Source organism: Coprinopsis cinerea (genome assembly GCF_000182895.1).
Source record: "Coprinopsis cinerea okayama7#130 chromosome 13 map unlocalized cont3.13, whole genome shotgun sequence".
In the NCBI taxonomy this organism is placed as follows: Eukaryota; Fungi; Basidiomycota; class Agaricomycetes; order Agaricales; family Psathyrellaceae; genus Coprinopsis; species Coprinopsis cinerea.
The window spans coordinates 511,734-530,415 of NW_003307532.1; the positions used below are offsets into that span (position 1 = coordinate 511,734).

Genomic DNA, 18,682 nt, shown 5'->3' on the forward strand with positions numbered 1-18,682 from the left:
ATGACACCAGGTGCTAGTAATGAGCCGTCGGAATATACCCCAGATAACGAGTCCTGCTTCAGGTAGCAAGTGTTTCATCGGTTCGATGGTCTAGTTGGTCATGATTTCTGTCTAACACACAGAAGGTCCCCAGTTCGAACCTGGGTCGAACCAAGGCGACTATGCTTTTTGGACTATCTCACTCTCACTGCCGTGATATGATGATCTTCCTTCAAATGAAATGTCTGCCATCTACATTCTAATTGACCAGGGCTGTCCCCTTTAGATATTTTATCTTGGGAGAGTGACGAGAGTGAACGAATCTTGCGGCTGCCATTCCTCGAGTGGACTTTCCTTGTAGAGGTAACGCATTACCTTGTTTGGAAATGAGGTTGGAGATTTCTAATCTCGGACAACACTGGACAGTGTGATGTCACAGAGGTGTTCCAATAGACCGACCTTTGGGTTGTATGATTGGGCAGGTCGTGGACAGCCTCGTGAAACAATTTTATACTAAAAAAGAAAAACTAGTACTAAAAAGAGGAACACGCTACGCTAAAAACGACTAATGAAATCGTAAGGGTCGCTTCGGAATTCGTCAAACAATGGCTGATGAGCACCCATAAACCAACCCAGTTCGAGCGTCCCGTTCGCTAAGGTGAGACGCTCCATAGCCTCGCAGAAATTGAGTACGGCAAGAGCCATCTCAACCTTTTTATCAAATATGAGTTTGATAATGGCCTTATCTGCGGAATCGCCGACATAAAACCTATCCCTGTCACCGACCCTTCTGATGGTGGGTAAGGCGCTCGACGGAGAGACGAGGAAGTATAACCCGTCGATGGAGTCCAGAAGGACCAAATGGCCGAATATTCCATCAAGGAGTGGTAGACTAATCGAAGACGATGGCTTTAGTCGCTCAGAGTTCGGAGGGGAAAACAGGAAACACACCATACTCCATAAAAAATGTCGTCTCCGTTGGCTGATCCCCAGTCATGGGTTGCAGCACTAACGAATAGATCCCAAAGTCGGTTACACACTTCAGCTGGTGATACGTGAATGGAGTGTAATCTGGGAAACATGAAAGAGTGGAACTCGGGAGGAAGGTGGCCATAAACAGCTGCCACAGGGGACAGTTCGAGTATCCGTGGCATTGACGTTTCCGGGTCTTTCAGGTTTTCCCAAGCAAAAGGCCGAGAAAATCCCAGTGCCCCTTCGCCCAAGACTGAACTTATATCGTTGTTCTCGAACTGAAGTATGGAGCCCTTCCATCCGCCCTGTCGTAGGATACAACGCCATTCAAAGGTATGGGGGATACTCGGATCCAGCGTCAGGGCATAAAGAGAACCAAATAGGCGCTCGAGGTAGAGGCGACCCTCTGAGGACAGACTGCCCATGCAATCATCAAAGAGATCGGAATATGCCTTGTGCCAGTGGGAGAGGCACTCGAGCGCTATCGATGGCTGGTCAATGAAAATGGAAGCCGAGAAGCTTATCGAGCGATGGAAGAAGAGTGTGCGACCCTCGCCGGGACAGGTGAAGTCGGTTGACAAATCGCGTGCAAGGAACAGGGTAGCGAAAAGGCGGCAAGCTTCGATGTTCTCAGGAGTGCGCTCGAATGGTAGGCGGGAAAAGTAAAAGAATCCACGAGGCCAGAAAGCAGCAGCGAGAGACAAAACATCTGGGTCTCGAATCAGTTATTCTCTCACAGTGTTATGTATCAGGTAAAAAGGCACACGCACCATCCGAGAAGTCTGCCAACTCGTTCGAAGAGAGAAACTGCAGGCACCGGGAAGCCGCATATATGGCCCAGTAAGCCTCGTCGCAGTGGAAAGTGCCGCTTCTGGACGGGTTGCTCAAAAACTCCAAGAAGGAGTTATGGTACACAACTGAAGACGGGTTTGATTGCTGGATTAGGGTGTGCGAATCGGCGTCCAACGGGATCTCGTCAGTTCCCTGTGACTCCGTTATAAATGAGGGTATATGGACTATTGCATGGAGTCCACGCAAGGCTTTGGCCATGGCCCCAGCTTTTCCAGCAATAACTTGGTCGTACAGCGGGACAAATGCACCGGCCTCCTTGGAATGCCTTAACGCGGACATGTTGATAACCATAAGCCAACCTAACGCTTGCATCATCTCTTCTCGGTTTGGGCATGATTTTAGAATGCGGAGATACAAATCGTCGAGCTCCTTCATGGGGTTTGAAAAGCCGTGAGACGTTGGGTAATTTCGGAGGAGGAGCTTTAGGCGCTCCGGGGGATTGCCGTACGGGTCGTCGACGAAACGGATCACGGTGGCAACATATCCAAATTGGCCCGAGGAGCGACGGACAAGCTCTTGGATTGCGTCCTCGAGCGGCCATGGATCCTGGATCTGCGACATAGCATGACGATGCTTCCTCGCCTTCCTAATTCGTTGGAAGTGGTCGCGGAGGTACCGCTCGACGTCGGCGTACTTCTCGGCTGCGCTGAAGAGGTCGTAACGTTCAGTGTTCTCGGAAAGTGTTTCGAGTTCGTCAAATGCTTCTTCGATCCATGATTCAGGGCGGGAGAATATGGCGATGTTGAGGGGGAGATCGGCCTCTTTGAGTCTTTGGATGAGCTCGAGGACCAGCCGCTGTTCCCTCTCTCTATCCTTCAAGGGCTTTGCACCTTCGCACTCGTCCAGCCCATCGATGACGACCGTTTTATCTTCTTCTGGGCGAGGTATCTTCTGGAAAGGTTCAATGACAAGCTTCTGGAGTTGGACAGGAAGTGATTTGCTGAGGATGGTAGGATTATTGATGACAGCCGCCTCGATATGGGGTTTCAACTGACGGATCGATAGGGCGAGTTGGAGAGCGAGAGACGCCACAAAACGCTCAGCCCGATTCCTCCTGGCGTCTAACCTGGAGAAGAAGAATGAAGCGCCCAAGTTGTCCATCACTTCACATTCCTCTGCCAGCGTTTGAGCGATTGTGGATTTCCCCATTGCGACGGGGGCATAAAGCCAGAACAAGCTCTTTTCCCTCTCCTCCCTGGGTTGACTGACCCAGCCCTTGAGAATCTCCAGGATGCGCACCCTAGTGGACTCATGGCATCTCGGAGGAGGGTATCTCTCCGCAGAGTCGTAGGTCGCGCCGGATGCTGCGTAATGCTCGAGGTATGCGAGCGCTAATCTTGATCGATGAGCCTTCACCCAAACGGCAACTTGTAACAGCCCATGGACTTACGCTCTATTCCATTCGAAGACGAAAAGTCGTTGAACGTTCCGCCATTGATGACGAGGTTCTGAGCCCTCTCGAAGATGGGCATGTGCAGAACTAGTGAAGGCAGAGATCAGCTCACCTCACAGGGCTGACACTGGCAGCTCAGGTAAATGTTCATTGATTGAAGCTGTACGGTCAGGTGAGTGATGATCACCATACTTACACCGCCCCATCGCGACGTTAGGCGCTTGCACGGAATTGCTTGAACAAATACCAAAAAAAAGAAATTAAAAAGTGGTTCGACCCAGGTTCGAACTGGGGACCTTCTGTGTGTTAGACAGAAATCATGACCAACTAGACCATCGAACCTATGTAAATCGCCTCACCCTTGGCCGTCAGCCTCACTCGTCACGTAACCGTTACAGTCGACGCGCACTTACCTCCCAATGTCTTTCCCGAACCAGTTCTCATACAACACAACTTCTCTCTACAATATAACGCGTGTATAAGGGCAAGAGCGACAGGGATATAGTACACAGGTAGGCAACGACAGCAATAATAACTATGATACACAGTGCCCGGAGAGACCAAAAAGAAACGAAAGAATGCACAACGGATGCCCTGTAACGGGACGGGGTGATATATGCAGGGAATGGAGATGCACACGAATCCATCGTAACCATCACCGACACCTGGTATAGACCGTGAGGATGGTTGGTTAGTACGGACCGCAGAGCATGAAAAACCAAGAGCAGAAAAAGGGGATTAAAACGTTCGAGTAGATAGTAGCAGAAATAAACGGCAGCGAGTGAGTGGAATCTAGGGAGGGATAGCGTCTATACCTCTCTACGCGTCCTCGTCCTGGCAAGCAGAAGGAACAGCATAGCCGTTGGTCCTAATTCCTCCACCCCAAGGCGTCTGGCCCTCAATCTTGGCATCCGAGCCCAAACCCCTCTCGGCAAAGCCCTTCCACAACGTGCAGAAGTTCTCTCCACCGGTCAACACCTGGTCGGCGGCGATGATGGCGTCGCGGGCCTGGAAGAACGTGGGCCTGCAAGGCTGCAACTTCATACCGTTAATGACGAGCTGCACAATGAGCGAGTTGCCGTGCTTGGGAACGAGGGGCTTGCCAGCCTCGGCGACGCGGTAGAAATCGCCAGGAGGGATGGTGCCGTCCTCGAGAGGTGCGGGAGGGAAGAGGTTGTCGGAGTATCCGTGCTTCTCGATCAAGCGTTGGGAGACGACCCAGAGGATCTCAGCCCAGACTTCACCGATGGCGTGGACACCCCAGTAGCCGGGCTTATCGAGGGTCTTGTAGACGGATGGGTTGACAGTGGTGTTCTAAAATAGAAAAAGGGTAAGCCACGTTGTTCAAAGCGGTTCGGCTCGAAACACATACCATGGAGTAGACGTAGTTGCGGATACCTGATTCCCTGTTGGCAGCCCAGGCGCCCATGGCGTAGTCTGAGTAGACCTTGTTGCTTCGGATAGTGGTGGCAAGGAAGTCACCCCATCCTTCACCCATACCTCCGCTCTCGCCCCAACCAAGGCAGCCAGAGTTCAACGGTCCACCAGTCAAGCGGGTGCTCAGACCATGGGCCAACTCGTGGATGACAATGCCGGCTTCGAAGTCACCGTCACGGTAGGGCAAAGCAGTGTTCCAGAGGTACATGCGCATGCGACCGTTCTGACCGTCGGGTGGGGTCATGAAGTTGGCGTTGTTGTAACCGGAGCCATCCTGGGCATTGGCGATAACAGCATCGTTCTCGCGTCCACCACGGCCAAAGTTGTACTGTTGGAAGTTGCCGGACACCTCGTCGAAGCCATAGCGGTAGAAGAAGTCGTGCACCAAGTTGGTGGTGTAGAAGAGCTGGGAGACTGTAGCGTTGATGTATTTCTTCGCCTCATCGAGAGCGTCGGGCTTCTCAGTCTCCTTGGGCTTGTATTTGTAGTCGAAGACCTTCTCTTGGCCGCCGTCTGGACGGTAGTTATAGATGAAGCTGTTCGCGCCCTCCCAGTTCTCCTGAGCGAAGACGTTGTTGCCCCAAGTGGTGGTGGTATTCCTCCAGAAGTCGCCGCCCTTGCGCCTGATGTTGGTCGATTGAGGGTCGTGAGCGTAGGGAATGGCGTGCCAGCCAGCGGGAGAAGCCAAAGCGTCAAAGTTCTCCTTCTGGATCGAGCGTTCACCGACGGATGGATCGTTGACACCCCATGGGAAGACGTTGTAAGTACCGACAACGCGCTCATCAGGGGTGGGAATGGGGGCATCAGAAGCCCAGTCCACGACCGAGACGATCTTGTGAGGTGCATGGGCCGTCACGGTCGCGTCATACCAATTGTCCTCCATCTCGACCTCGAACTTCCAGACAAGCTGGAGTTCGGTGGCGTCTCCAGCCTGGTTGGGGACTTGAGCGTAGGCCAACTTGGCCTTGACGGGGTTAACGGCCTCGGGAACCTTGTCGACGGAGAACTCGACTTGCATCTCATTCCCGTTCGGCGCAAAGTGGTGGACCGGGGTAGGCTCCATCTTGGCAACGTACTGCTCGAACTTGCTCTCGATATCAGCAGCCAAGTGCGAGTTGGGGGTGGCAGTGTGCACAAAGTGCAACAAGGCAGGGCGGAAGTCAGAGGGGTCGTCAGTGCTGAATGATGGGGGTTGGAAGGCAGTATCGCAGTTGTGTTTGATAGTCTCCAAGAACTCCTGTGAAACTGGCTCTTGCGACGAGGACATGATGACCTGGCCATCGCCGTGGCCCATGAATGATACAGCACTGCGAGAGCGAGCCTCATTACATGCCTCCAAGCGGTAATCGCGGAGAGCCGAGAAGTTCTCGGGGCGCAGCAGGCCAGAGATGGGTGCAGCACCCTTGTAGAACTACAGCGACGGCATTAGTATCACACGACAAACTTGAGAAAAGATTGCGACATACAGAGTTACCGTAGGAGATAACCATTCCATCCTTGATGTTAATGTTCATATCACCATCGACGACTTCCAAGCCATTGACGACCTGGCGAACGTAGACGTGGGTAACACCAGTGTTCTTGTCGGTGTAGGAGTCGTCGCGGATCTTGTACGACCTGCCTTCTGAGGGTCCCTCAGAGAGGACATCGTTTACAAAGATTCGCGCTACTTCCAAGGGGTCCATCGAAGGATCCTTGGGGGTGAAGCCGTTGGTTTGGATGCTGTATGGGGTTGCGTGGAAGACCGCATGGGGGTGGTTGGGACCAAAGCCCAACGTCTTCCTCCTCTTCACGGGCGCTTCATCGTAGGAGGGTGAGCCGGATTGCCTGTGGCCGTAGATACCTCCAGCAAGACTGGCGACGAGGAGAGCGGTTGAGAAGCAGTGACGCATCACAAAGACAATAACGTCGAACGAGTGGAACTGGGCCTATTCGCTATCTGGCAAGAAGCTGGGCTATAAGAGCAGTCCTGGTGGTCCAGACAGGTGGAATAGGAGAATAGGTGGTGAATGTGGTTGTCGTTCGAGCACAAGCAGCGCTGTGTGCTGGAAGAGCAGATCAGGGACGCAGTAACCCGGAAACGGAAACCATAACAGCCTGGGGTTTTGTTGTGGGGTATTTGTCCGGCCGGAACCTCCGTGAGTCACCCCGAGCCAGCAGTTCTTCCGAGCTTTCCGAACACGGTGGAGCGCGTCACCTGTGCGCAGCGTTGCGAAAATCGTCAATCCCGTGGCCGCTGACGCGCTAAAATGGGTCCACAGTGAGCAAAAGTGACGTACAACAGGCCTGATCGTACCACTTCAGGGCACTTACGTCGGCCAGGAGGCTTCAGAAGGGCTATACGGCAGGCTTGGAGTCCTGAACACGCGACAGCCTTTAGGGCTTCCCGGACCAGATAACGTTCATCGTGTAGTTGATCGATAAACAGGATCCATTCTTATCTTCAGAGATAATCTTTCTGCCTGGAGGCATGTCTGAGCGCAGATAAGGAGGCATCGAAGAATGCTGACGCACCTAAAGCTGTTCTGCCTCAAGGTTCAATTAGCCGCCAAACTACGCGTTCGTTGACTGAAACCTCTAAGCCATCGAGAGGCTTCTCAGAGTCCCGTTGCTTTGGAATAGCGGCCCTTATCGAGACATCGTCGGGTGGCGGATACGGAGGGACATGGTGGTTATTGTCAAAGTCAATTCAGTGTATGGGAACTCTTCAAACGTTGGCAAGGGGCGGGACGTCGGGATGTGCCGCAAACGTTGTCCGTCAGCGGTTCGATGGTCTAGTTGGTCATGATTTCTGTCTAACACACAGAAGGTCCCCAGTTCGAACCTGGGTCGAACCATTGATTTTTGGCCTTGAGGGGGAAGGGGCGCGCTCCTTTTGCTTGCCCACCGTATGAGACGATTTTTTTGACGTGGAATGGATAGAGCGTGATTTCCGCCTGCTGCTGTACGCTGATAATGAAGCTTTCGCTTCCTATTAATGTGCTTTTTCGAACAAAACTTAAGCGCCCAAACCATGGAGGCAGTGCCAAGTGACAACACCTGACCGTCGGAAGCTGACAGCTATTGGTTTCTCTTCCCTGCTCTACGCCCTTCCTCAAACATACGATACAACATGCCAATCCTTGAAAGAGCTCAAAACCTTGTCATTAATGGCGGAACGTTCAGCGATTTCTCGTCGTTCCAGAGCGATATGTAGACAGCTTTTTGAGCTCTCACCGCTTGCAGCCGCTTATTGTCACTTCGATACTGCCTCCTTTATGTTCCGCAGGCTGGTTCACCTTCATGTGCCTCAGTGATGTGCAGCCGGCTGTGGGCTCTTGTCCATCAAGTTGCAACCATTCCTCAAAGGGTAAAATGCACTGTCACGCTCGCGAGTCTTCAGTGGATTTCTCTTCCTCTTACTCATTGGCTGATTATATGCCTAGCCACTCATCACTCGTATTATCATTTCAACACTTGAGTGTTTTGCGACCCCTCGCGATGGCCTTGCCTGTCTCGCCTGTCCAACCCGACCATCACCGTTGATCGATGTTTCTAGCTTGGGGGATGCCTCCCGATTGTGCCATATCGCCAACCAACCATTGTCCAGGCCATCTTTGCAAAAACTTCTGACATATGCAACCTTTGCCGAAACAATGGAGAAGTTGACGTCGAGTTCATGGATTTTTACGACCGTTATTACAGGTCCCTCTACAAAAAAATCCGAAGCGATCCTTATGCCTTCATCAGCCAATTTTAGCTCTACCTGCTATTATATGAGCCAGCGTTTCGTTGTATCGAGTACTGGATCGAGTAACAGTAGTACGGTCCATACTCGTGTAACATTGATTCTGGTCTCCTTGCGGGCAGAACACGTCCATCTCATAGTACTCAATTGACGCGCGCGATCGATATCACCAGAGTTAAGCAAGCGGGATGGTAGCGTAGGCTCGATTAAACACATATCATGCCTCGTGTGACTTGGGACGGTACATTATCCTGAGATTGGGCTGGAAGATGCTGCCGCTGCGACGGGCGCTTACTCTTTTTCAGGCTCAGCAAGTGATTGCCGCCATCGGACACAACTGACGGACGGCCATCATTTCCAAACTTGACCTTCAACCACAACGCCCGTCCTCCGCTTGTCGACACGCGTTCTATGGTATGGTCTTGAACATTATCTTCGCGGTGTAAATAACAGGCACGCTGTTCCAGGAATGACTTCCAAATGGAACGATACACGAAAACAGCCGTTTTCGCCTGCAGGACAGCATCGCTCGTTTTTGCCTCCCTCACATTACGCCGCTGCTGGAGGATTTGCATATCCTGTCAAGCGACAAGAACCCAAGACCTCTGAATCCAGTTGGGGACATCGCTCAGGATCAGGACTGAGAAATAGGCTTGACGAGGGGACCAGCACCCCGAAGGGTGAAGCAAGGGTGGGACCCGCCGAGTCAGGTTCGGAGTCATCGCTGGACTACAGGCGCACACAGTCTGCATCTAAGGGTCAGAGTGGGGGTAAAGTTGCTGGTCCATCTCGTATTCAACATGATCAACGGCCAGGTCTCCCCAACGTCGAATCGGAACTTCTGCCATCCCTGCAAACGACGATCAATAAAATGACGCGCCCGCCTTCCAGGCTACCGACAATTTCTACGCCAAAGGCTCACGGTCAGTCCCTACACAAGCCAAAGTCCACTCCCAAGCTTGCAGGAGGCTCAAACAACCTCGAATATCACCCGAGCGTCCCGTCCATCGAAGCAAGACAGAAGCTTCCCAAGCCGAGCCTGAAGTCGGCCCTGCGGACTCCAATGCAGACTGTCCAGAAGATGACAATGTCACCTCTTCCTCCCCCACCCGAGGTGCCAAAGGTCCCATCGCCACGAACGCCTTCTCTGCGGACGGTTAGAAGCCTTTTATCGAGGAAACCATCGACAACTCCCCAACAACCAACGACTCCCCTTCCGGCCGTGAAACCATTAAACATTACATCAAAGTCTACCCCTTCCAACCTTCCCCGCCCTAAGCCAAAACTCGAACATACGCCTAGCCAGTCGACGGTGACAGACGAATCGGACCTTGAAAAGCAGTACGAACGACAATGGATGGACAAACGCCGTTTGACAGTCGCCAATGCTGAGGTGTTACCCTCGACGTCAAGCTCAGAAAGTGACGTCCAAGTGCCATACCGCCACGAACCGTGGCTCTCCAACGTCAGGTCTCCCCCGATGGCCTTCTCTATTTCCCGACCGCCCACCCCACAGCCAACTTCGAAGGCAAACATCGGGTTGGGTTTGGAACTCGCATCGGAATCACCTTTGATACCCAGTCATGCGTTCTCTGAAAGGGCGAAAATTCTGCGTTTCTCCCTTCCACCCTCGGACTCTGACGCTTCTCTCGCTTCCAACCGACATCTGTCATACCCAGGAAGTTGGGACGATTCCGACTATTCCACGGGTGGAGAGGACGGGGATAGGCGCGGCGCCAGCGACAGTGCTGAAAGTGGCTTGGAGGAGGACAATAGTGAGGAAGAGCAGTGGGCCCAAGACCCGGTGCAATGGCCTCAGTACCAGAGCCTACGCCGGCCGAATCAGAAACCAACCTCGTGGAACCAAAAGCCTCTGTCACCGAGGGTAACCGAGCAGCCTTCGACGCCAATCTCCATTTCCCAGCTCTTGTCAAGGAGACAAGGTTCCTATCACAGCTCTCCACTCTCGTCTCCCTTGACCCCCAAAGCTAACCATGACTTTTCGACCCCAAGGGCCAAGCCAGAGCGCCAACAGGCTCTCTCCTCTCCTTCACGAACACCGAGGGCAAACGAGAAGACGAGCAAGCCTATGGTCCCCGTTCGTTCACCAAAGCCGAAGGATGACCACACCTGGTTCAACGAGTCGTCCCACGAGTTGGAGAATGGCTTTCAGGCACCCACTCCTAGGGTGATTTCCCGCAAATCCCCGCCGTCTCTACATCCCAAGCCCCGTGTCACACTGGCCCAGGAAACCACTTTCCACGCTTTTCATCAGCGTCAAGCGTTTGGGATCCCGCCTTCGAACTCGGACGAGATTTACAATGGCCAGTCGTCGAAGCGCTGGTCCGAAGGTAGCAGCCAGCGATCGTCTGTGTCGAGCAACACATGGCAGTGGGATGACGATGCACCGCTTGACTCAAGGAATGAGGAGAGCAGTCTCAGTGTGGGGGCTGAAAGCATGTTGAGATCTTTGAGCAATGACTCGAAAGATCGTGAAACAGAGACTTTCAAGGTGAGCGCCCAGCTGGTTGCTCAGAAGTGCCTTCGAGTTCTGATTTGACATTCCGCTCAGCAATCCTCTGCCCACCAAGAGGTCCCGCGTTTCAGCGTGGTTTCCGCAACGTCGACCGGATCCTCCATGTATGACGACCACCATCTGACAGACTCCTCAGACAGCGAGTTCGAGGATGCGCGACAGGATTACTGTTTCGGCGATGGAAGCCTCCAGAGCCCAGGGGAGCGCCGCCAGCACCATCATCGACAAAACGAACACCAGCATAGTGTTCGTCTGGTCTCGAAACGACCGGAGCCTGCGAACGCCAATCGGAGAGAGGTCATCTTACAAGAGTTTATGGAGAGTGAAGAAACTTTCTTGGACAACGCGCAGTACTGCATCGACAACTTTATTCTCCCCATCCGCACGCAGGATCGGAGGTCATGGATTGGGGGTGTCCCGGCAGACATCAGCCGGCTTTTGGATTGGTACGAAGATATTGTCAACCTCCACATGTGTATCCTCCAAACACTCGAATCTTCGATGTCGACACAAGGACCTGGCTCGTCAACGATCAATGGGCTCCCTGGATATCTGAAAGACTTTGTTCCCAGGTTGCATGTTTACCAGCCCTACCTGGTGAGGTTAGCCGATGTTCTGGAGGAGGTGGCGAAGCTGGCATCAAACACGGATAGTGACTTTGGCGAGTTCATTAGGATGCAGGAGCGGATTTTGAAACCGAAGGGATGGACCTTCGAGGGTCTCTTGATGGAGCCTGTTCATCGGCTTGCTGCCTACCAGGACATGTTCACGGTAGGTGCCACCTTCTCCAAAGGGTCCATCTAATGAGTCCCTCTTCCAGGATCTGTTGGACCACACTCCGCAAAGTCATCCCGAATTCCTGGCATCCTACACTCTGGCGAAATCCGTTGACACTGTCATGAAAGTCCTCACTGAGGTCAAACTGCGCGAGAACGAGTATAAACTGATCCAGACCCTGGCCTCTCAGATATCTGATTCCGCTGTCGGAGATTCCTTGGCGACTCGGGAAAGACGACTGCTATACTCTGGAACTGTCAGACTAATCTCTCATGCCTTGCCACCTCCAGTCACACCTAGTGGACTGTCTTCCCCGCAACTTTCTAGAGTCGGGAAACCAACCAACCGATTGGTCGAGGCCATCAGCGTTTGGGAACGTTCTCCGAAGCGGTCTGATTCGGTCAAATCGACGTCCTCGTCCATTACTGCATCGATGAAGTCTTTCAATACTGCCAGCTCTGGGAGCGCATCAATTAACCTTGACGGTGCATCGAGACTTCCGAAGCTGAAGGACATGTTCAAACGGAAACCTAGTCGGACTGGCCTGTCAAACTCTTCCGTGGACTCATCGAGCGCTCACCCAACTACCATCATCCCACCTGACCATGTCCAAGCCTTTGTGTTCTCTGATCTTCTTCTGCTCATCACGCCTCGACAATCCAGCGCATCCCAATACGATCTTGTTCCCGGAGTTGGACTCTCCAGGATTTTCTCCGTTTCTCAGACCTCGGTCGATAATCCACAAGGTCAGTGGCCAAGTCATGCGCCGAATGCCGCAAAACCCACCACCACCAACTCCCGTACAGAGTTTACATTGCAACTCATACCCACCCCACGAGCTGTCAACACCAATGGAGCTGCTTCCATCCCCGCTTCCACTCCTCTCACCTCCGCAGTGGTCGAAATCGTCCTTAAATCCGATTCTCAGGAAGGCAGTGGTGAACGTACACCAGCATCGGCGGAACTAGTAGAGTCCTTTTCAAAAGCCTTGGAACAAAGTACGCGACATACGCAGCGGCTACTCTCGTTCTCCGGGTTCCAGGACGCCGCCAACTTTCGATCTGATTCTTCCAAGGACACCTGGTTGACTGTTTCTTCGTTGATGGCGTCTGGGTTGCCTATGCCCAAGAGCCCCTCTGGCGAACTCCCGGATCTCAAGTATGGGCAGGAAGACGAAGAAGCGAAGAAGATGGAGAGAGAAGAACGGGGGTGGTGGACGCTTCGATATCAGCAGGTTCTCGGGGAGATGCATCGGCAATGTGTGTTTACGGCTTCTACGACGACTACGACGACTACTGGGAGATGAGAACAGACTTCTTTTCGTTTATTTCGACGATGACAGTACTACTAGTAGGGTATATTACAAACAACAACAGTTGTCTAATTTTTGTGTCAAGTTCGATGTCCACCTTTTGAAACAACAACAACAGCGGTACAGCAAATAACAGATAAGTTAGTATTGGGTTACAACTAGGCGTTGGCGTCAAAGTAGTAATGTGCGTGAGTAGAAGAGTGAAGAAAGGGCTGTGAAAATTAGTCAAGAAGAGTGAGTAGATCCAGCGAATGTCCAGAATGAAAAATAAATAGAAGCAGATCAACCCTTGAATTAAGGTGGTGGTGGTGGACGAAATCATCGGCGCGACGCAATAGCGCTCAACAAGATGTCAAAGTCAATTTTAGCCGCTACACAAAAATCCGGGTCAGCCACAACAAAAAACTCCCAAACCCCAACAAAAAACACACCTTTCAACACAAGCTGAATAAACACCCTCGCAAGCTCCGCCCTCTCCACCTGCAACCTCCTCAAATCTCTCATGCTCATCTTCCAAAGCACAGCCGCACTCTCCACCACAACCGTACAATTCCTTTCCGCATCCGCCAGCGCCGACAACTCGCCCGCCACCGTCCCCGCCACCATCGACTCTTCAAAATTCTGCGCCGGGTTGGCGAATTGGTAGATGGCCCGGAGGATGCCGGATTCGAGGATGTAGAGCCCGTCGGGGGCGTCACCCTGTGTCCAGAGGACGTGGCCCGCGGGGACGGCGGTGCCCTCGAGGTAGGAGGTGAGAGGGCTGAAGAGGGTCGTGTCTACCTCGCCGTAGGAGGAGAAGGCTTTGATGATTGTGTTGAGGGGTTCGGCTGTGTATTGGGGTTCTTGCTGGGCCATGATTTCTAAGAGCGTGTTAGTGGAGGTTTGCTTTCAGAGAAAAGAGAGGGTACGCACCTGTAGCTATGGTGCGATCTCCAGCATCGCGTATATGACTCCGCCTAGGTGACCGGACAAACGACCCACTGAGGGGGTGGTGGTACTCGATCGCAGTTTCTCGCCGCGAAGGCATAGGAAGCGCCGTAACCGCCGTCGTCTCCATCTTCTGCGACCTATACCACGCTCGAAGATACTCATTCTCCGTCCCTGCAAGCCTTAATGAGTACCACAATCCACCCTAGAAAGGTATAAAATAAAGGGAGGGTAAGACATACACTCCATAGCATCATTGAACGTCAAAAACAACTCGACCCAATCAGCTCCCAAAAGCCCCACACTATCCAACGACTTGCCAATCGACGACCCGACTTCAAACCCGCACAAAACAAGCGTAACGTGTTTAGCCGACAACAACCTTTGCACGCGGACGAGCGCTTCGGCGGAAGACATGTCCACGCCGGCTACCATGCTAAAGTCGAGCACGAGGAAGCGCACGGGGTTTTGGTGGTACGAGGGTCCGTTGACCAATTCGCGGATGGCTTCTTCGACGTAGGCGATGGTGCCGAAGAAGAGGAAGCCTGTGTTTGGTGGAGGGGGGTGGAGGTAGAAGATCGTTGATTAGAAATAGAAGATCGTCGATTAGAACCCCCAATTACCCCACGCCATTAAGAAAAACACACCCACCTTGCAACCGAAGCACAGTAGTCTGCTTCGCAACCTCCCGAATATACGCCCTCTGCAAACTCGGCCTGCGCACAGCAGACATCGCCGTATCCCCAGTAAAAATCGCTCGAATACTCCTCCGATGCGAGTTTTGTACCACAAAGAAGAAACCTGTCAAAAATCGGGCGTTTTTGTGAGTATACTGTATGTACTATGTAGTTGGAGGGGAAGAAGGGGAGAACGCACAGCTGACCACGATCCCGAATAACACGCCAATAACGAAATCCCAGACTGTCATGGTGATCATGATACTCAGTATGGTGATATACTCCGATCTAAGTAATTCAAATTGTTAGCATTAACATGCGCACACATATCACCACCACGACGCCCAACGTCCACCCCCACCAGAAATAATTGATACTCACCGACTAACACGATGCCTCGTATCCCACAAGGCCTCCTTGACAAGGTCGATCCCAAGCACAAAGATAAGAGCGCCGACGACCATAACGGCTATGTACATAGCAGGTGCAGCGGTGTTAGAACAGCATCCCAAAAGCCATGTAAAATGGAATTGCACTTACGCAGGTAAGCAATGGGCCCAGTCCCGATAACGAGTAGCCCAAACGTCGCAACGGCGAGGAGGAAGCTCGAGATTCGGGTGTCGCCGCCTACGCGGTAGAACCTATTACAAAACATATCAGTCTTTAGGATTGTAAAACGATATAAAGAGGGATGTAGACTCACAAAAGCGTGTTCACATAAACCAAGTAATTCGGGCTACATTCATATAGCCCATTTAGCAAACGATAAACGGGTAGGGAGAGAGGAAGAAGAGGAGGACGCACACAGAGGCGAGCAACCCAGATAACAAATTCGAGTATCCATGAGCTACCAGCTCTTTGTTCGAATCGACGTCCATGTCCAGGGAGACGGCTATCAGACAGAGCGTTTAGCACCAACACCCCGTTAAGAGCAAGATGCAGACTTACCGAGAGCAGGTACGTTCAAGGGAGGATGGAGGATATTAAAGAACAGCCTACATCAGCAATCAGCCATCCGTCATCACAAGGGCCGAAAAGGAGGGACGACGTACAGCGCAAACTGGGTAGGCAGCGTCGACCACAGCGGAGCGAAATGCACCAGTCGGAAGTCTACACAATACACGAGCAGGGGTTCGATTAAAACGCGGGCCTCGGGGGAAGAGAGAGGAGACAACGCACCGAGGTAAGAATAAAACTGATACCACGGTTCATGTGCCGAATCCGCAATGTCGAAAAGCCAGCCTTCAGTCCGGAGTTGTGAGAGATCCATACGCGCAACGAGGACGACGACGTAGAATAGCACCGGGATCGCCATGAAATCTGTTGTGTACTCTATGCATTAGCACAATCCTTCTTTTTTGACTCCCTCCCAGTACCATCCAACACCCCCGGAAAGGATCTACCACCCCAGGAAAGGACAACTCACAAATAGGAAAAATCAACTGATGATGCCACCTCTGCGTCACAACCCTCAACAGCACCGCCATACCCAACGGCAGAAGCCACAGCACCAAGTTATGCGTATCCAGAAACATGAAGCGGAGCGTCTCGAGTGAAAAAGTGAGTTCGTCGTCGGGTACGCGGAGTGCGACGGCGAAACCGGTGAGGATGAGGAAGACGCCGACGCCGCCTATGCATCTGTTGGGGGAGGGGAGGGGTTAGCGTTGGTGTTGGTCGTAGTGGTAGTTTGAGTGATGGTTGGTGGTTGGGGGGATTAGGAGAGGGATGGCGCATGTAACTGGATAGGACACGCACCCAACAAGAATATGCCTCGGGAAAAAACCAACCAACACACCCAGCCTGAGCGCACCGAGGAGGAAGAACGTTACACCCGTCAGGACGGAGCTGAACGCGTACGCGACGAGCGTGGTTGCAATGATTTCCTTTGGACGGTCTTCGCCGATTTGGGCGGCGATGCTGTTGGCTAGGATGTGGAAGAAGGGCTGGAGGGTGGGGTAGTGGGAGTTGGGAGTTGGAGTTGGAAGGATGGCGGAAGTTTGGAGGAGGACGAAAGTTTGAAGGATGGCGGGAGTTTGAAGGATGGGTCGTTTAGGAAAGTGTGGAGGAGTCGAAGGAATAAGCGAGGATAAGCGAAAGACTGTGATCAGCACAACATTCAAGACGTCAAGATAAATTAAGATTGATCAGTCTAAAGATGGTATAGCGGATCGCAGAAGATAGACGCCCGTCGGCGTCCAAAAATAATCCATCCAACTCCGTCTTGAGCCAACCTGGTCCAGACGTAACAACGGCACCTCATTCCTTCAAATCCAAGTAACCCCGAACAGAGCTACGCCGAACCAACACCACAGAAACAACACCAAAGAGAATATACAATACTCACCACAACCTCAATCATCATACTCCCATTCCCACCCGCAAACCCACTCCCTCCAAGGGTGTACACGAGCTGGGCAACGACGGCCGAGACGAAGAACATGGAGACGCCCATAGGTCCGAGGGGGGCGAAGACGCCTGTCGCGGGGAAGATGATCATGCCGTCTGTTTAAGGGTGGGAGTGAGAGGACTGTCTTGTGGAGCGGGAGAGAGGAGGGGAGGGATGGGACGAGGGGTAGTAGGATGGTAGGAAGGAAACGGAGGAGAAGGAAAAGAGGAAAAGGATCGAAACCACTCACAAGAAACCCCATCCAAAATATTCAACAAACAACCCAACAACACCGCCGGTATCGAGCGTACAGGCGTCCCGAGGACGTCCATCTCCCTTACCCGACGTCGAACCTCTGAAGGTTTGATATCGTGCTTCAGATTGGCCCAGCGTTGGTGGAGCATCTGCGCGGTTGCGTTCCATGTTTGTGGGCGTGAGCTGCCGTCCAACGCGAGAGGCCCAGGAGATGCCAGAGGGAGAGGAGGAGATGACGAGGAGGGCTTGGGCGTCGGCGTGGACGCGTGTGAGGACTCGGGTGCGGTGAGATAAGAAGGCGGGACGAGTCCTGAATCCGGACTCGCAGACACATGTGCGGAGGCAGAGACCGAAACCGGCTGGGGCTGGCCTTTCTGTCGCAACAGAGGAGTATGCTCGTCGACATCGATGATGGCCGAGTCGTCGAAACGCGCGGGGTCCGACTGCAATGGCCGGTGTGTAGGTCGTGGTGTGCCCATGGGCGTCGTCGTGTCGTCCGTCTGGCTCCCAGCGCGCTCTAAGCCTTCGACGCGTGCTCGTGCAGTGCCGGATCCCCGCGCGGGTGACGACGACGCCGGGAAACGCAAAGCCCCAATCGAACTTGGGGAACGGGGAGGGGAAGGAGAGGAAGAAGACGCGGAGGAAGAAGAACTTGACAGAGGACGAAGAAGGGATAGACCAGACGGTCTTTTAGGCTGGCGCCGTTCCTGGTGGCCATGGTGAACGCTACCAGATGCGCCCGTAACAGCAGCATCGCTTGATGCAGAAGAGGGAGTCACAGACGATCCAGAAACGAGAGATGAGATCGACGTCGTGAGTGAATCCGCGGGTGTCGTCGTGATATCAGTGTCCCCGTGTCCATCAACATCTCCGCGGTGGGGTGTAGTAGTGATAGCAGGCAACTCGGTATGTCCAGTCCCCGAAGGCGATGCCGCTGGGAAGATAAACCCAGAGGTCGTATCGGAATCATGTTCGAATTCTGGGATAGTCGGGGGAGGTGGAGGGCGTTTGAAGGAGCCTGGTGTAGGTGTGGGCCCTGCGGTGGGTGCTGGAAGGCAGGAGAGTTCCATGGTTGTTTGGCGGATGTCGCCCTGCGAGTGGGTGTGTGGTGCACCTGGGTGCGCGGTGGTAAAGTGCGAGAGGCTGCTTGAGGCATTGTAGGATCGCGGTTGGAGGAGTCTGGGGTCCATGGTCAGTACTCTGTAAGAATAAGGAGGGTGAAGGGGGAAGGGAGGGAAGGGAGAAATGGGATTGCGACATGAGAATGGGCAGCTCCAACTGAGCGCGAATTGTCAAGTGAAGAGTGAAGAAGCGAGGTCTATGGACTCGTTGTTGACCCTCAATGAGGTCAGATGGCGCAACCCAATGACCTCAGTTAAATATAGATTCGAGGGCCGTATTATGGAAGAAGAAGAACAGGAAACTTACCCAGCACGATGCAGCTCAGGCGAC

The 18,682-nt window shown here is 53.0% G+C and overlaps 4 protein-coding genes and 3 non-coding genes across 7 annotated transcripts; 3 read left to right on the forward strand and 4 right to left on the reverse strand.

The window, feature by feature from the left end:
• The first annotated feature begins 79 nt into the window (after positions 1-79).
• On the forward strand, positions 80-153 carry CC1G_20258. The gene has a single exon. It is a non-coding gene; the product is annotated as a tRNA-Val (tRNA).
• Positions 154-534: 381 nt separating this feature from the next.
• Positions 535-3,275, reverse strand: CC1G_07989 (NWD2; the record flags this gene model as incomplete). Its single annotated transcript, XM_001838196.1, has 4 exons — positions 535-871; positions 931-1,660; positions 1,722-3,134; positions 3,194-3,275. The coding sequence occupies 4 exons, from the start codon at positions 3,273-3,275 to the stop codon at positions 535-537; spliced, it is 2,562 nt and encodes an 853-aa protein (XP_001838248.1).
• A 189-nt stretch (positions 3,276-3,464) lies between these two features.
• On the reverse strand, positions 3,465-3,538 carry CC1G_20259. Its single transcript has one exon. It is a non-coding gene; the product is annotated as a tRNA-Val (tRNA).
• Positions 3,539-3,662: 124 nt separating this feature from the next.
• Positions 3,663-6,603, reverse strand: CC1G_07990 (extracellular elastinolytic metalloproteinase). The gene is made up of 3 exons (XM_001838197.2): positions 6,100-6,603; positions 4,569-6,044; positions 3,663-4,510 (listed from the first exon to the last, which is right to left on the reverse strand). Exons 1-3 carry the CDS (start codon positions 6,523-6,525, stop codon positions 4,016-4,018), a joined length of 2,397 nt encoding a protein of 798 aa, XP_001838249.1. The 5' UTR covers positions 6,526-6,603; the 3' UTR covers positions 3,663-4,015.
• Positions 6,604-7,396: 793 nt separating this feature from the next.
• CC1G_20260 lies at positions 7,397-7,470 on the forward strand. The gene has a single exon. It is a non-coding gene; the product is annotated as a tRNA-Val (tRNA).
• A 2,699-nt stretch (positions 7,471-10,169) lies between these two features.
• Positions 10,170-13,119, forward strand: CC1G_07991 (hypothetical protein; the record flags this gene model as incomplete). The annotated part of the gene is made up of 4 exons (XM_001838198.2): positions 10,170-10,303; positions 10,374-10,872; positions 10,933-11,667; positions 11,717-13,119. The coding sequence occupies 4 exons, from the start codon at positions 10,170-10,172 to the stop codon at positions 12,977-12,979; spliced, it is 2,631 nt and encodes an 876-aa protein (XP_001838250.1). The 3' UTR covers positions 12,980-13,119.
• Positions 13,120-13,303: 184 nt separating this feature from the next.
• CC1G_07992 (vacuole protein) lies at positions 13,304-18,420 on the reverse strand (the record flags this gene model as incomplete). Its single annotated transcript, XM_001838199.2, has 17 exons — positions 13,304-13,356; positions 13,417-13,845; positions 13,898-14,086; positions 14,155-14,457; positions 14,564-14,713; positions 14,789-14,877; positions 14,971-15,058; positions 15,130-15,230; positions 15,293-15,325; positions 15,394-15,481; positions 15,538-15,584; positions 15,642-15,699; positions 15,769-15,909; positions 16,016-16,227; positions 16,345-16,532; positions 16,934-17,091; positions 17,226-18,420. 17 exons carry the CDS (start codon positions 18,418-18,420, stop codon positions 13,304-13,306), a joined length of 3,522 nt encoding a protein of 1,173 aa, XP_001838251.2.
• Positions 18,421-18,682: the final 262 nt, after the last annotated feature.

Coding starts and splice junctions, on each gene's coding strand:
- CC1G_07990 (XM_001838197.2), bottom strand. CDS start 6,525: ATGCGTCACTGCTTCTCAACCGCTCTCCTCGTCGCCAGTCTTGCTGGA. Junction 6,045..6,099: donor TTATCTCCTACGGTAACTCT/GTATGTCGCAAT, acceptor CCGTCGCTGTAG/TTCTACAAGGGTGCTGCACC. Junction 4,511..4,568: donor GCAACTACGTCTACTCCATG/GTATGTGTTTCG, acceptor TTTCTATTTTAG/AACACCACTGTCAACCCATC.